At 36.6% G+C, this 12525-nt stretch overlaps 2 protein-coding genes across 2 annotated transcripts in view; one reads left to right on the top strand and one right to left on the bottom strand.

Annotated features, from left to right (window-relative positions):
- Positions 1-9387, top strand: part of LOC128991237 (replication protein A 14 kDa subunit-like) — a 29238-nt gene extending 19851 nt beyond the window's left edge. Inside the window, exon 4 of the mRNA XM_054413973.1 lies at positions 8622-9387. Within this exon, the coding sequence (XP_054269948.1) occupies positions 8622-8689 (68 nt within the window). The 3' untranslated portion in view covers positions 8690-9387. The remainder of the gene's footprint in view (positions 1-8621) is intronic.
- A 1618-nt stretch (positions 9388-11005) lies between these two features.
- Positions 11006-11916, bottom strand: LOC129003098 (UPF0545 protein C22orf39 homolog). Its single transcript, XM_054431337.1, has 2 exons — positions 11767-11916; positions 11006-11230 (listed from the first exon to the last, which is right to left on the bottom strand). Exons 1-2 carry the CDS (start codon positions 11914-11916, stop codon positions 11006-11008), a joined length of 375 nt encoding a protein of 124 aa, XP_054287312.1.
- Positions 11917-12525: the final 609 nt, after the last annotated feature.

Genomic DNA, 12525 nt, shown 5'->3' with positions numbered 1-12525 from the left:
TGAATTTGCCATTAGTGCAGTTAGTTCTGTTTTTACTCAATTGAAAAGTGTTACATATCTTACATTAGCATAAGAACCTTTATTTATGTGACATGGTGGTCTTGTATGCCTTTATTCTTGGATACTACCTTTGACTAATTAATACAACTTCTGTATCCAATAGTCAATGATACTACTCACTAAATTTATTTTGAATGCTAATATTGAAATGAATAGCGCTGGCAAATGGCCCGATGGTTTCTTGTGGTTCTCATAACCCTCAAAGGCTATAAATAGTTGCAGGTCTACAGTATCTATGATTTTTTCTCACTAAGCGAAATGTACACACATAAAAGTGGCTTTTCTAAAATCTCCAATAAAAGACATCGTTTCTACTTGATATCTTAAATTTCCAAACTTTGCATACCTTCAATTGACGATAAAAAGTTTTACGATTCACTTACATCTCTAAGCTACATTTGTGACCACCCAACCCACGCCAATCGTGAACTTATGAGTAGCTCTATTCATGGAAACAATCACTCCAATTGGTCAAGTAGGCTAGTTTTCACGTTATTGACATACTCCAATCTTTCACATTTATATTATCTGTTCACTTTCCATCCAAGTCATTGGCTTGATCAGTTATCCACTAAAATCCATTTTTACATTTTATGAAAAAAGTAAATACCTAAGTACCGTTTGTACAGTAGACGTATAAAAAATTATTTATTTAATTAAAAACAAACATAACTGAACCTCCTACTTTTACATAACAATCCTACTTTGGCAGTTCTCATTGTGTATCACATTTTTTTTTTTGCTGCTTGGTTCAAATTAGCTATTGTCATAAATTGAAATACTCCTGCCGCAGCAAACCTAGACTAAGCAAATCCATAAGCAAACTACAACAGTTTACTTTAAATTTACAACTTTTTGAATTTTCTTTGCAACCTATAACCATTGACTATTGGATACAGAGGAAGACATCCCATCTATATAGACCAGCTGTCGCCAATTTTTTATTGAAAACTAATGTAATTGTGTGAGCCAGTCACAGATTGCTCTAGTGTCTTTTTAAAACTCCATTTTAGTATTTTGTACCTTATTTTTTTGTTACTGACATAGTTGCTGGGTCTTAACAGTTGCTATAGCTCATAATAAGTCATTTGATCAGTTTGACTTAGTAAAAACCATCGTGCAATCGGCAGAAATCAGTAATTTATATCAGCACAATCTGTAGGTGGCTCACATCAACTAAGACAAATTTCATTAAAAAGCTGGCACTAGATACAAAATTATTTTTTTAAGCTCTTCAAAATCGTTTCTAGAAAAAATTTTGTTTTAGGTTTTAAATGAGAAAAACCAATTTTTACCCCATAATTCCCCCCATAAAACCCAGTTTCCATGGTTCAAGCACGCTGGTTTGCGGACTCGTTCAAATAAAAGTAGGTTTACATGTTTGTACCAAGTTTAATCAAAATCAGATCATGTTTTCCCGTGCTAACGTACATAAATATATATATACTAGCAGAGTACCCGTCCTTAGTACGGGGTTGGCGTACAAGTATAAAATGCTTATTGCAGTAATACTCGTGCTTTGCATTTGCAATGGGAGAGGACACGTACGTTATAAGAAAATTTTGTTTTTATAATTTACTGTATACTATAGTATAACACATCTGCCATAGCCATAATTGTTGTACCACTGCACCTAAACAATAAACAAGTTCTCACAGCTTTTTGTTGCTGCTTAGTTCAAATTAGCTGTTGTCATAAATGCAAAAATAAATTAATAGTGCTGCACCCTGTTAGTAAACCATATTACCTTTTAATGCAATTGAATTCATAGAACCAACTTGTGTACAGTAGTTGAAACAGTTGGAAAAATTCTTTAATTCCTTGTAAATATGAATACCCTACTCATAAGGTTAACATGGGAAGTTTTAGAGCCACTGGGGCAGAGCCCAAAAGGATTTTTGAGCTAAGAATATGTCTATTAGTTAGTCGGGAATGTGAGCTATCGTCATACCAAATTTCAACCCTATCCAACCAGTAGTTAATGTGTGATTGAACTTCAAACAAACAAACTAGCAAACAAACATACAAGCAAACACACCAACTTTCACATTTAAATAATATTAGTATAATTTTTTTTTATTGTTTAGGGCTACTAAACCGATCATCTCTACAGAAAGCTCAATCCACACTGACCCAAACTCAAGCAATTCACAAGTTTCGACTTCCAACTCTTCTAAAAATTGGATATGGATTCTCCTTCTGCAGTGAACCCACAAACCTCTTACTGAAAAGGATGGTCTACTTCAGACACCAACAACAGATGGCTACCACACACCTCAATCTTCACTTCTCTACCTACACCGTCACGTTCAAGTGCTAATGTTTGTGATAACAGTGAAGTCATCTGTTCAGAAAGTCCAAGTGAAATTGTGCTAGAAGTTGTTTCTGGGTGTGTTACGCTTGCCAGTGAACTACTGGTCTCCGATTTTAACTCCTCGGCAATACATCGGACAGACTTCATTTGAACAAGTTAGTTAGGTTTTATAATAAAATAACCAATACTATTCAATCCACCTCAAACATAAAATAGCTTTAACTGTTATTCATCAAAATATTAAAAATGTTATAAGTGACATTGAACCTTTGCAAATTATATTAGATTAAGGGAAGCAAACCTCCCTATCTTCTGCCATGTTAGCTTAGGTAGCCTACCTTTTTTTACAAACCTTTAGAGTTAGAGATCTGACATTATTACCACCATACTGTACATACTTTGTCAACATTTTAACAAAGGGCTTTCAAAATTTGTCAATTTGCTATTAACTGGGGTGTTTGTCATAACTTTTATTTACGGCCAAACTGGCTGTAAGTCTTCATAGTTGTAGCCACCGTGGCCTCAACTTTTATTTAGAGCCACTGGCTGTAAGTCTTCATAGTTGTAGCCACCGTGGCCTCAACTTTTATTTAGAGCCACTGGCTGTAAGTCTTCATAGTTGTAGCCACCGTGGCCTCAACTTTTATTTACAGCCACTGGCTGTAAGTCTTCATAGTTGTAGCCACTGTGGCCTTAACTTTCATTTACGGCCAAACTGGCTGTAAGTCTTCATAGTTGTAGCCACCGTGGCCTTAACTTTCATTTACGGCCAAACTGGCTGTAAGTCTTCATAGTTGTAGCCACTGTGGCCTTAACTTTCATTTACGGCCAAACTGGTTGTAAGTCTTCACAGTTGTAGCCACCGTGGCCTTAACTTTCATTTACGGCCAAACTGGCTGTAAGTCTTCATAGTTGTAGCCACCGTGGCCTCAACTTTTATTTAGAGCCACTGGCTGTAAGTCTTCATAGTTGTAGACACCGTGGCCTCAACTTTTATTTACAGCCACTGGCTGTAAGTCTTCATAGTTGTAGCCACTGTGGCCTTAACTTTTATTTAGAGCCACTGGCTGTAAGTCTTCATAGTTGTAGCCACTGTGGCCTTAACTTTTATTTACAGCCACTGGCTGTAAGTCTTCATAGTTGTAGCCACTGTGGCCTTAACTTTTATGTACAGTCACTGGCTGTAAGTCTTCATAGTTGTAGCCACTGTGGCCTTAACTTTCATTTACGGCCAAACTGGTTGTAAGTCTTCATAGTTGTAGCCACTGTGGCCTTAACTTTCATTTACGGCCAAACTGGTTGTAAGTCTTCACAGTTGTAGCCACCGTGGCCTTAACTTTCATTTACGGCCAAACTGGCTGTAAGTCTTCATAGTTGTAGCCACCGTGGCCTCAACTTTTATTTACAGCCACTGGCTGTAAGTCTTCATAGTTGTAGCCACCGTGGCCTCAACTTTTATTTAGAGCCACTGGCTGTAAGTCTTCATAGTTGTAGCCACTGTGGCCTTAACTTTTATTTACAGCCACTGGCTGTAAGTCTTCATAGTTGTAGCCACTGTGGCCTTAACTTTTATTTAGAGCCACTGGCTGTAAGTCTTCATAGTTGTAGCCATTGTGGCCTTAACTTTTATTTACAGCCACTGGCTGTAAGTAAAAAAAAAGTCTTCAAAAAAGTCTGGCAAAAGTCTTCACAGTTGTAGCCACTGTGGCCTTAACTTTTATTTACAGCCACTGGCTGTAAGTCTTCATAGTTGTAGCCACTGTGGCCTTAACTTTTATTTAGAGCCACTGGCTGTAAGTCTTCATAGTTGTAGCCACCGTGGCCTCAACTTTTATTTACAGCCACTGGCTGTAAGTAAAAAAAAAGTCTTCAAAAAAGTCTGGCAAAAGTCTTCACAGTTGTAGCCACTGTGGCCTTAACTTATTTAGAGCCACTGGCTATAAGTCTTCATAGTTGTAGCCACCGTGGCCTTAACCTTTATTTACAGCCACTGGCTGTAAGTCTTCATAGTTGTAGCCACCGTGGCCTCAACTTTTATTTAGAGCCACTGGCTGTTTGTCTTCATAGTTGTTGTAGCCACTGTGGCCTTAACTTTTATTTACAGCCACACTGGCTGTTAATCTTTAAAGTTGTAGCCACCATGGCCATAACTTTTATTTACTGCCACACTGGCTGTTAATCGTCATAGTTGTAGCCACACACTGGCTGTTAATCTTCATAGTTGTAGCCACCGTGGCCTTAACTTTTATTTACGGCCACGCTGGTTTTTAATCTTCATAGTGGAGGTGATCTGTCTTGTCTCCCTAGAAATATCGCTTCATTAAACTTCTTAAATGTAAATTTAACAAATTTCTCAAAAAAAAAGGTACGAAAAGGATGCGCAAACCGCAAAGGCCAGTGTGGCCGTAACCAGCAGAGCCTAGCAGCCACTGTGGCGGTGATACGCCTTGTCCCCTGAGAAATATCGCTACGATAAACTTCTTAAATGTAAATTTAACAAAAATTCCCATTACTGAACATGACTTCCCAAAGTTTAAATTCACGTTCAGCAGTTGGGATCGGGTAGGGGCCCTACCTGCACGTTCAACGGCACCCTGTCACACTCAATTTCACCCGAATGTCATTGAAAACGAAAAAGGGTCTTAGTCTTCTTCCAATCCATAAATTCAAGTCAAACTCGATCCAATTAGACCGAATAACACCCACACACACCTTAGGAGGTCTTAAGTAATGTTTATGGGCATTTTTAGTAAAAAGCCACATTGGCCTTAAGGAGGTGTGCTAACGGCCACTGTGGCCTTTCAGAATTTATTACGGCCACCATGGCCTTTCAGGATTTATTACTGCCACCATGGCCTTTCAGAATTTATTACGGCCACGGTGGCATTTCATTACAGTATTTCATTACAGTATTTATTACCGCCACGGTGGCCAGAAGCATACGGCCAACGTGGCCTTTATGAATTTCTAAACCATGAAGGCCACCGTGGCCATAACCAGCATAGCCTAGTGGCCACAGTGGAGGTGATCTGTCTTTGTCTCCTTAGAAATAAAATTCCCCAAAAAAGATAAGAAAAAGTTGCGCAAACCATAAAGGCAACCGTAACCAGCACAGCCTAGCGGCCACTGTGGCAGTGATACGCTAAGTATAAAGGCCACTGTGGCCGTAACTGCAATATAACATCTTACACTTAAATCTCTTCTAAAGTATATATATCCCTCATGATCCTTTGTTATATGACAAATAATGTGTGTTAATTAAATTATCCATATAGCTAGTTAAGGCCGGGCAAATTAACTCGGCGGCACCAAAGGCTCCGGCGCATGTAGGCGTTTTATAAAATAAATACCTGTTTTAGTACCTTGTTTGCTTATTTATAATGACCCTACAGATATATATTATGGTTTTGATAAGATTACTCGCCTTTGTTTAATTAATAGAATATCACATTTAATAGGAACTTTGCACGTCGCCATTTTGAAGTGAGCGTGGCCCAGATCCGTTTGACTCTGGAATGATGTGAACGCTAAAATCAATATATTCTAATGAATATATCGTTGTCTATGTTTCTTGTCATACAAATTACAGTGATCCTAATTTCCCCTATCAAATAATGTATAACACCTGGTGTTATGCCGTAAAATTACTGAGAAATCAAAGTTCAAGCCACTGTGGCCCTAAACTATAACATTTACAGCCATGCTGGCGGGAACTAATAACCTAGGGCCATGGTGGCTGGAACTTGTACTTATAGCCACAGTGGCTTAAATCATAACAGCCACAGTGGCCCTAAAATAATACATTTACAGCCGTGCTGGCAGAAACTTATAACCTACGGCCATGGTAGCTGAAACTTATAGCCACAGTGGCTTAAATACTTATAGCCACAGTGGCTTAAATCATAATAGCCACAGTGGCTTAAATCATAATAGCCACAGTACAGTGGCCCTAAACCAATACATTTACAGCCATACTGGTGGAAACTAATAACCTACGGCCAGTAGAATTATTTTTTAGGACAATGTTTCAATTAATCCGTTCAAGTGATTTGCAGAGTAGATCACAAGCACTTACAACATAACTATTGTTTTAAAATAACTTTAATTAATCTTTTTTGATATTATGTGAGATTTATTCTGGGATTTGTTTCATCTAATATTTAATTTGTAATAGGCCTACTGTAGTTCAATGTGACTTGTAAAATGTTCTATATTTTGATGAATAACAGTTAGAGGTAAGTTATTTTTTGAGGTAGATTGGAATAGTATTGGTCATTTTATTATAAAACTTAACTTGTTCAAGTGGGGTCTGCCTGATGTATTGCCAAAGAGTTTAAATTGGAGACCAGTGGTTCATTAGCAAGTGCAACACACCCAGAAACAACTTCTTGCACAATTTCACTTGGACTTTCTGAACAGGTGAGGTGACTTCACTGTTATGACAAACATTAGCACTTTAAACGTGACGGTGTAGGTAGAGAAGGGAAGACTAATGTGTGTTGTAGCCATCCGTTGTTGGTGACTGAAGTTTGCGCTTTTGGAGTAGACCATCCTTTCCAGTAAGAGATTGGTGGGTTCACTAGTGGGTAGAAGCAGAACCCATATCCAATTTTTAGGAGAGTTGGAAGTCGAAACTTGCGAATTGCTGGAGTTTGGGTCAGTGTGGATCGAGCTTTCTGTAGAGATGATCTGTTGTAAGCATTGTGCAAAACGAAAAAAGAAATCGGTCCCGGGTCTAGGTCTTACCATGAGACCTACAGGTATGAGGGTAATAGCTTATTCCCTATATGGGAAATTCGCTAAAACTAAAAAAACAATAGTGCTGCAACCTGTTGGAAATAACTGGTTGGTAACTGTTGGTAAGCTTTGTAACTTTTAATGCTATAACATCATATAATCAACTTGTTTATTTGAAACAGCTGTTAAGATTAATTAATTCCTTTTTAATATGAATACTCATAAGGTTAACGTGTGAAACTCCAGAGCCACTGGGACGGAGCCCGAAATTCAGATCAGAATACCGATCGGATACGCTCGGCAATGCCTTTCGTATATCATCGTTTTTGCTCTAGCGTCGGTCGAAGGCAGACCACGTTAGCGTGTAGTGGGTGACTTGCTTTTTGTTGTGTTGTAGGTTGGTAGTAAAATTTCCCCATAAAATCCCCGTCTGGCAAACTTAAAAATCAACTTGTTGTCCCGTCTTTCTCCCTCCAATTGGCAATACGATGGGACCGGCTACGTTCCAAGCAGTGCTGCCATATATGAGTGTTTAGTAAACTACATCGACTCTTGTTATAAAACCGGACATCACCGCACGTTATTTGCTATTCGTCATACCGAAATATGAGAGCCAAACACCCGGCAATCGGGTTTGTTCGACGCTGCGGGCTGCGCCGCACTGGGGCTACGCCTGTCATTTGATGGCCCGCAGCGAACGTGTTAATGCCTAAAGAATCAGTGTACCAAATTTCAGTCTCCTAGGTAAATGGGAAGTAGGAGAATTAGTGATGGATGAGTCAGTCAATGAGGGCTTTGCCTTCTAAAGGGTGTTTTTTTTTTACTTGCTTCTTTATTTATGTAAAAACTGCAATAGATAGAAATATGCAGTTTGCGGGAATCGGCTATTGACGTAGGGGCCACAATTGTTGTGAATTTAATGTGAAGTTCCAACGGGACCTTTCTCCCCCTACCCTTAACTTAAAATTTTTAAATTGCAAGTTACCCATTCTAAAATTTAGAAGTGGTACCTTGCAATTTAAAAGTTTTAAGTTAAGGGTAGGGAGAGAATGGGAACTTCACATTAAATTCACAATTGTGGCCCCTACGTCAATAGACGATTACCGCAATCTGCATATTTCTATCTATTGCAGCTTTACATAAATAATGAAGTTTTTAAAAAAATACCCTGTATATAGATTTATTTAGGTATTCGTTTATGGAAATATTTTAGTACCAGTAAAAATCCAATCAACAAATTGAAATCATCTCAACCTGCAATATTGCTGCGGCAGGGGTATTTAAATCTAGTGGCGTTAATTACTTCAACAAGGGCCACTCGGTGGTGCTAATTCTTACATCAAAGACCACATGATGGCGCCTATTTTTTATGTGTGGCCTTAGTTTTAAAATCTAGGGCCACACGGTGTGCTAAGCTAATTCTTATATCAATGGTCAAAATGACTTACATTAAGCTCACCTGCATTGGTTAATTTATCTATTGTAAAAACTCCTGTATATTTTGTTTCAGATCTTGAATTAGAAAGCGAGGCCGCAATCCTACTTAACACCGTCAACAACTTTTGGAGAGAAACTTAAAAATTAACTTCCTAGTTAGCACTGTATTTCTATTGAACTTAAAACGTGCCAGAGAAAGTAATGTTCAAAAACTAATCACTTTCTTACTTTATTGGTATTTAAAATACGATAAGTTGTTTTGCAATTCAGTTTTTAATAGTTTGTTTCGATAAAGTCTGGTATCCAGGTATCTTAGTTAAGTTTATTTTCAAAATGTATCTTTATACAATTAAACGCATCTAAATTCATCCGTATATGTGTAAAACCTTAAAGAGAAGAGAACTAGTTGTTTTAAACTGTATTCAAGCTGACTACAAAAGCTATGGAAATTTAACATTTTAATTTTTGTAATATACTGTATTAAGACACAGTTTTAATTAGTAATTCTGTGAATTGTGCACCATTCTGTCAGCAAATCATGGAACCATATTTTGAATTGTCAGTCTGTATATTTTTGCTTGTCTGTGATTCTATCCAGCATGTTTCATAACGTACAAATAGCCGTCAATTTGAATTATGTTAAACAGTATCAAATGTAAGTTTTTAATATTTGTTGTAACATTCATTCATTTGTTTCCACACGCTTTGGGCTCTTATACTAGCCAAAGTTGTGTTAAAACATGTCAGTAGATTTTTTTGCATTTAACTGTTCATTCCTTATTGTTTTGGCAGTATTTTTGTATTCTATTGTATAGATTTCTGTGAACTATAATGTTATATATATTTTTTTTTAAATAAACTGTAAGTTACAAGTACGCAAGTGCTGTGTTTTTTTTATGAAGCTTGCAATAAAGTCCCTTTATCCTGTCAAACCATGATCTATTTGCCTTTCCTTTAACATATATCTTCCTAGAAACTTCTACTCTTAAACTTAGATACCATGGACTACTTAACTCCATGATCATGGGCCTATAACAAATGCCATCTCAGCTTCAAATTTGTTTTGTTTCAGGGGTTTAAAACAAGGCCCCACTAGAAAAACAGGCCATGCTGCAGGACCCATGACGTCACACTAGTGGATTGGATAGATTTGTTGTTGATAGATTCACTGCAATATCCCATTTAGGTAAATTAGCTGGCTATTTGTCAGATTTTAATGGTAAGATTTTAGTACAACTATCCACCACTGTGACATAGTGTTGCGCTGCAGCATGGCCTGTTTTTCTAGTGGGGCCTTGTTTAAACGCAAAAGTTAAGTCACTCGGTAATGTGCGTATCAATACAGATATTGATACAAGGACTGTAAAATTTCGATATTTTGTATCGTTACGTGGGAGTGTAACAATATGCCCGTATCGATACACCTGTTATATAGCTAATATCGTACTGTCTATTTATTAATATAAATCTAATTTTTAAGGTAAAAAATTTGTCTTCCCAGCTTCCTCCCCTCAAATTTAGCAGTGAAAATTTGATATTTAACCCGACCATCCTCAAAAACACTGATAAACAATGTATTTTTAGCTATGTTTTGCAAATAACCTCAAAACTAGGGCCATCATTAATGGAAGCAGCACCCTCACTATACATATTATACTATTAAATGTGTAAGTTACCTTCCCACCATCATTATAAGTACTTTTTCTAAAATTAACTATCCATGTGCAAAAACTAGAAAAACAATAACAAAATGTTTTCTAATTTTGAGGGTTTACTGGAATTTGGAGGTTATGTAGGATTTTGATACAGATAAAAAGACACAGGAAACGGCTTTTCTGAGGTGAGATATACCCCTAACCTTCTTTACAAGCATATAAGTATATAGTATTTGTTTCTGCAGCTCGAATATTTGAAATATTTGTATTTTTTCTAATTAACCGATACTATATTTTATCCGATACGGGTAAAAGTCGATACACGAAGATACGATACGATACACATATCGATACATTGACCCGTATCGCACATCACTAGTAACTTCAAAAATACTAAAGTATTTAAGTTTGGTATTGAAATTTTAATTTAGAAAGGAACAGTCCAAACTCTGATCATGTTACTATCAATCACACATCTAATAATATTAATGTGAAGATGGATACATAATAGTAAACCTCACAAAAACAAAGTATTTACACATTTGTAACAGCTGTTTATTATATTTTTGAAGTAATAAAACATGTAAATATAAGAATTGCACAGATGCTCCATATAAATTAACTTAATGAATAAAGCATTTTTTTAAATTATACATTTTCATCAAACCATATTCATGAGGTCCCCTCCAGTAGGTTAATAATTAAAAATGAGTTTCTGTACAAATTGTTTATTTTTACAAACAAGCGACTAGGCTGGACGAATAATATTGTCGATACATGTTTTTTTTTCAGAACCTAACTATTACATTATGGAACATATTTTAAATTGAGGTTTTAATTCTTTGCCTTCTCTCATATCAATGGCTTTAACATATAGGAAGGTATCTTTCTGTTGTTCCTCAAGGAACGCAGGTAATGGTTTGTTCCAATCTGCAGGTGGTTGCGAGCGGTTCTCCCAGACAGGATTTTTGTAGTGAGGGTCTAAACGAACTTGGCGCCGTGCCTCTTCACTGGCAATGACTTTCTCCTGAAAAAGCGAATAAAAATATATTTATAAAGACATTTGATCTTGGCAAATATCTTACATATATATATATATTTTGCTTTTTCTTTTCCGAGTTCGTCGTTTGACTCTTTTACCCGACCGATTTTCATGATTGAGGTCTCAAATTGAAGGTATGTACTGTATTACTCAATTAAAAATCATAAATTTGATTTTTCTCTGGTATTACATTTATTCTTAGTTAAATAATTAATTGCATTATAAGCTGCTTAAAATGTTAATGACTGATCTCTAAGTTCAAGTGTTGTAAGAGTTGTAGGTTTACAAAATGTCTCATAACCTAGGTTATTTTAGACCTTACACTACAGTGATGACAAAACACAAACAGTGGCGTAAGGTCTAATTCTCATTTTAGACCTTCCGATACTCGTCCAAAATGTAAACTATATGCCGAAGGTCTAATTAGACCTTACGGGGATTTATACCCTCAGCAACTGATCCCTTTACTCTACAGTTAAAGTCTGATTACAGCTGATTTAATGTTATAATCTACAACTTACAGCTGCGTCTACATCCTTCTCACGCTTCCATTTCAAACAGTTGTTGTAGTCATGCTTCCACTCGTCGCAGTTTTCAAACTTTCCAAATACAAAGTATTGTTGAAACCGGCCTCTGATACTTGTGCAGTCACTGTATTCATCGTCATACATATTACAATTTCTGATCTACAAAAAATAGAACATTCATTAAACAAAGAAATAGAAGATTGATAATTATTGAAAACAAATGTTATTTAACAAATGGCAGTTTCTAAATGCAGTTAACTCAATTATATCTGGACTTGGACTAATCCAACCCGAAGAGGTAAGTTTAAACAGTTTTGTATCTCCAATAAACTAGGGTCAAAACTGAAGTGAATTAAGTGTAATGCACTGATTTTAGTACTCGTGATACAAAAAACTAGAGTTGCTGTACAAAATTAAAGCTCTGTTTATTGTCAACTAAACTTAGGAATTGTTTTGCTAAAAGTTGAGATTGTGAGTCCTAAGCTATTGCACTGGTTAGTTATCTCAGTTTTTGCATTAATGTGAATCTGCCAAAAACTCACCAATAAATAGTGCGTACGCTTGTAAATATGGAATGATGGCGCTATTTCGGGAAAATAAGCAAGCGCAGCAAAATATCTAATATGGTCACGTGATAAAGGACATGTTCAGGTATAGATCAGTAAGGTCGTATCTCAGGAACGAATTAGGGTCATACAATGGAGGTGTAAAATGACAAACTGCTTATACCAAAATCTATTGATGGCCCCATTG

This window comes from Macrosteles quadrilineatus, unplaced genomic scaffold (genome assembly GCF_028750875.1).
Source record: "Macrosteles quadrilineatus isolate MER2022 unplaced genomic scaffold, UCM_ALF_1.0 Scaffold_1__1_contigs__length_201487025, whole genome shotgun sequence".
Lineage (NCBI taxonomy): Eukaryota > Metazoa > Arthropoda > Insecta > Hemiptera > Cicadellidae > Macrosteles > Macrosteles quadrilineatus.
The sequence above is the reverse complement of the archived record's forward strand: the minus strand, read 5'-3'. Positions and strand labels throughout refer to the sequence as shown.